Source organism: Branchiostoma floridae, chromosome 12 (genome assembly GCF_000003815.2).
Source record: "Branchiostoma floridae strain S238N-H82 chromosome 12, Bfl_VNyyK, whole genome shotgun sequence".
NCBI classification, from domain to species: domain Eukaryota; kingdom Metazoa; phylum Chordata; class Leptocardii; order Amphioxiformes; family Branchiostomatidae; genus Branchiostoma; species Branchiostoma floridae.
In genome coordinates, this window is record NC_049990.1 from 8,614,990 (window position 1) to 8,618,732 (window position 3,743).

Below are 3,743 nucleotides of genomic sequence, written 5' to 3' on the forward strand. Positions count from 1 at the left end.
ATAACAGCAAATCACATACCCTTTTCACGACGAATCAGAGGCAAGAACGCCTTGGTGACCCGCACGGTGCCGAAGGTGTCACTTCCATCACGCGTCGGTAGGCGACAATGCTGGCCCACTCTATCTCTCCCGGTTGCCAGACTCCAGCGTTGTTCACCAATGCGTAAAGACCTGTTGGCAAATATAATAAAATCAGTGTAATGTATAACATGAACAATTTATCATGAAGTAGACAAGCTGAAAGTCGAAGAGCTCATTTGCTGCCAAACGAAAACCTCACCCTTTGACCCCGCTGGCAGTCGATCTTTGACCTGTAGTACAGCGGCCTGCACCTGTCCATCATCAGTGACGTCAATCTGAACAGTACTCAGCCTGCTCGAGCACTCCGCCCGGAGTTTCATCGACCCCTCCCCACCACTGTCTGCCAGCAGACAGCCGGCAAACACCGTGAAGCCCAGCGAGTCCAGACGTTTGGCCAGTCGAAAGCCAAAGCCACTGTCACAGCCTGTTGTTATGAAGACAAATATTCAAGCAGATCAATCATCTGGCTAAGCCTTATAATTATAAGCAACACTTTCCAGACAGGTCGTTTGATGAGATCAAAAGAAACATGCTCATGGTGGAGTCAAAGTCCTACCTGTAATGAAGACAGCTTTGCCTTCCCCTCTCACCCAGCCTTTCGGCATCAAGTACTGAACCGCACAGTATCCCACTGAACCCAGTAGTATCCCCGTGCACAGGTAGTACAGGACAGGTGCACAGTGGTACAACAACGACAACAAGCCTGAAATGGTGGTCAAACCGATCAGGCTCGCACAGTAGAACAGGTGTAGTGGCTTCAACATTGTTACAGCTCTTTCTCGTGCTACCAGTGAATTTTGAACTTTGACCTGACCACAAGAATGTAAATATTTTGAAATGCACCACGGGACGTCGCGATCGCACTGAATGATAAAATAGAACAATAAAAACTGGCACTGAGTGCCAATAATCCGTTGATATTCAATCGCATGTCGCAGACAACGACCAAAATTGAAGAAACGCCAAAATCTATGTATAGGGCATGTCAGCGACTAACTATCGACATGCTCTTTCATCAGGAGTGAGGCGATTGTCATAGTAGAAGCCTTTATTTCATCCATTATCAAGTATAAAAGATCTTTTCGATGTAGTCCTTGAAACTGGACCCGACCAAAAAGCGATTGTCGTTGCCTTTATTTCAAGTGTTCAGGATTTGCCAGCTGAAAGTATTATAAACTTCATTTCAGATCTTAAATTTTGACAGATTTTCTTTAAACCTTCAAACAAGAAGCGCTGGGCGTGAAATTTTAAGTACAATGTAAGGTAATCACATGTTTCTAAATTTATACTTTATCGCCTGTGTTACACAATCTTTCGCTATTCGGGTGACTTATTGGTCATTTTCCCCCTCAAGGGGACTTGCCAGTGGAAGGGCTGTGAGATGATTGCTTAATTAAGTCAAACTACGTTATCGTTTGGACAATTTTTTTCAGCCAAGCTTGCTCGTCACACCTTTGGACCATAATTACATGCAATGATTGATAACTTCTGTCAAGTATTGACAACTTTGCAGTCCCGGAAAATAGCAGAAAATACCAATGTACAATTCAGTCAAAACGACATATCCAAAGGAATTCAAGAAGCTAATATACTGCGTTGTCTGTACTAGATATTTTTCTGTAGCATGGCCGGTTTAGGGTCGCTTTCCTTCTCGGGCCTCTCCGTGTAGTCAGTCCACTGCGTGGGGAAGTAGCCCAGCCAAATTTTGTTGACGTAGTCCTCAAAACTCGACCCAACCAAGTAGCGATGTGCGGGGGTGGTCAGGGTGACGGCGTCCGCCATGGCCTGCAAGATGAATAACAGAAGCTTTTAGCCAATAAGATCAAACCTGTACGTGTCAGTATCTCTACATAAGGACCAGAAGGTCTTTAATGATTTTCTTATTGACAAAAGCACTATGCTGTCTTTAGGGAACATCTCTCCACATAGACAAAATATCATCGGTCCCCTGAGTTGTTGTTTGGGACTGTACCCGACACTGTTTGTTAGTACCCTATCACTTTGTGCAAAATAGACTCCGATCCAACTAAAGCAACTTCACTCACATCTATGACAGGGTTGGGATCCTTTCCCTGAATGTCAACAGTAAGCCAGGATCTCATCTGTTCCATCTTGAAGTCGAAGTACTCCATGCCATAATCCTCCTTCACAGCTTCTTCCACGTTGTTCCGCAGATTCTGTGGTGTAGTCAGTGATATATCGCCGTCAGGCAGGCAAAAAGACACAACTTAGAAACAACTAGATTAACGGAAGGCCTTCGCGTATTGTTATATATCTTAACGCATCTAAATTGTGCTTTGCTTGGCTTGCCATGTGGGATTCAAGTCTTACATGAAAAACTACTATGCCATGTCAGTCTGAGGAGTATACTTAAGAAAATGGAAAACACCAATTGAGCAACAAGATCGTCTTCGTCAATATACTACTGACAAAACCTGATGCAGGCGTCTTACCTCAACGAACCTATTGTAGACGGCAGGCAAGGCGATATCTGTAGCCCGTGCAAAGCTGCCAGGCTGCACTATGACGACTTTGACTCCCCACTTGTGCATCTCGTGTCTGATTGAGTGATGAAAGATGTTAATAAATGAAGGTGGAAGATTTATTACATTCCACGAAGGCGGAAGATTTCTGCTGATTGGAAAGCTGCCCCTACGGCCGGTGAGGTATACGTAGTGAGGTGAGATGTGAATTGTAGGTGATGAAAAATGAAACGAGATACCAGTGGCGTCGTGTGTGGCGCAACTGGTAGAGTTTTCGACTCGGAACCTAGAGGTCCGACTTGGATACCCGCCGTGCCCCAAACGTCGAGCGCTTGGAAAACATTTCGATCTACGTAATCAGGACCAACATACTAAATAATAAGATAATCTATCCAGTCATCCTCAAGTTATCGTGTTAACAGACAGACAGTCAGAGAGACAGGCAGACACAACAGACTACAGCATAAGATATCTTTAATTGCAGCTAAGCAGTATACATTATTGTAGTGAGTTTGAGTCCTAGACTGCTCCTTTTTTTTTAAATACGGTATTTTTGGCGACGCCTCAGGATCGGAGCCATTTGGAACATTCTAGCAATCGGCCTGAAAATGCATTCCCTGAAGAGGTATTGGGTTTTACTTATGCACGGAAGAAGAAGCTTAAGCTGCTTTGAATATGGATGACTCCACAAAAAAAAAGTCTTTATTGATGTGCTTAGACGGCGTAAACATGTAAGTATGATACATATACCTGAGTGCGTCGGAGAAAAATTCCACGGCTCTCTTGGTCATGTGATAAGCGGATATACTTGGGGGTGAATGTAGACCCGCCTCACTGGTGATGTTCACAACTCGTCCTAGGTAACGCAGAGAACAACATATTAGCCCGTGTACAGCGCCTTATAAAAGTCACTACCTTACGAAAGCCAGTCACTACACCATTCTGAGTCAATATGAGTGTACTAGATAGTAACCAAGTAGTCCATTTTAAACTTGAAGATGTGCTCATCAAGAATTATGACGACATAGTCTTGTCACAGAAAGGGCCTGGACCAATAATACCTCACCTTTCACCCGACGAATCAGAGGCAAGAACGCCTTGGTGACCCGCACGGGACCGAAGGCATTCACTTCCATCACACGTCGGTAGGCGGCCATGCTGACCCACTCTATCTCTCCC

General features: G+C 44.6%; 2 protein-coding genes across 2 annotated transcripts; both read right to left on the reverse strand.

Annotated features, from left to right (window-relative positions):
* Positions 1 to 26: 26 nt before the first annotated feature.
* On the reverse strand, positions 27 to 881 carry LOC118427763 (D-beta-hydroxybutyrate dehydrogenase, mitochondrial-like). The gene is made up of 3 exons (XM_035837689.1): positions 638 to 881; positions 281 to 505; positions 27 to 171 (listed from the first exon to the last, which is right to left on the reverse strand). Exons 1-3 carry the CDS (start codon positions 843 to 845, stop codon positions 35 to 37), a joined length of 570 nt encoding a protein of 189 aa, XP_035693582.1. The 5' UTR covers positions 846 to 881; the 3' UTR covers positions 27 to 34.
* Positions 882 to 1,114: 233 nt separating this feature from the next.
* Positions 1,115 to 3,737, reverse strand: LOC118427683 (D-beta-hydroxybutyrate dehydrogenase, mitochondrial-like). Its single transcript, XM_035837578.1, has 5 exons — positions 3,631 to 3,737; positions 3,315 to 3,420; positions 2,535 to 2,640; positions 2,127 to 2,258; positions 1,115 to 1,866 (listed from the first exon to the last, which is right to left on the reverse strand). Exons 1-5 carry the CDS (start codon positions 3,719 to 3,721, stop codon positions 1,687 to 1,689), a joined length of 615 nt encoding a protein of 204 aa, XP_035693471.1. The 5' UTR covers positions 3,722 to 3,737; the 3' UTR covers positions 1,115 to 1,686.
* Positions 3,738 to 3,743: the final 6 nt, after the last annotated feature.

Excerpts from the sequence above, each read along its gene's own strand:
- LOC118427683 (XM_035837578.1), bottom strand. The coding sequence starts at position 3,721 with ATGGCCGCCTACCGACGTGTGATGGAAGTGAATGCCTTCGGTCCCGTG. Across the intron at positions 2,641-3,314 it reads TTTTTCTCCGACGCACTCAG|ACACGAGATGCACAAGTGGG; the intron begins GTATATGTATCA and ends TCACTCAATCAG. Across the intron at positions 2,259-2,534 it reads TCTACAATAGGTTCGTTGAG|AATCTGCGGAACAACGTGGA; the intron begins GTAAGACGCCTG and ends ACTACACCACAG.
- LOC118427763 (XM_035837689.1), bottom strand. The coding sequence starts at position 845 with ATGTTGAAGCCACTACACCTGTTCTACTGTGCGAGCCTGATCGGTTTG. Across the intron at positions 506-637 it reads CAAAGCTGTCTTCATTACAG|GCTGTGACAGTGGCTTTGGC; the intron begins GTAGGACTTTGA and ends TCATAACAACAG. Across the intron at positions 172-280 it reads ACTGCCAGCGGGGTCAAAGG|GTCTTTACGCATTGGTGAAC; the intron begins GTGAGGTTTTCG and ends ATTTGCCAACAG.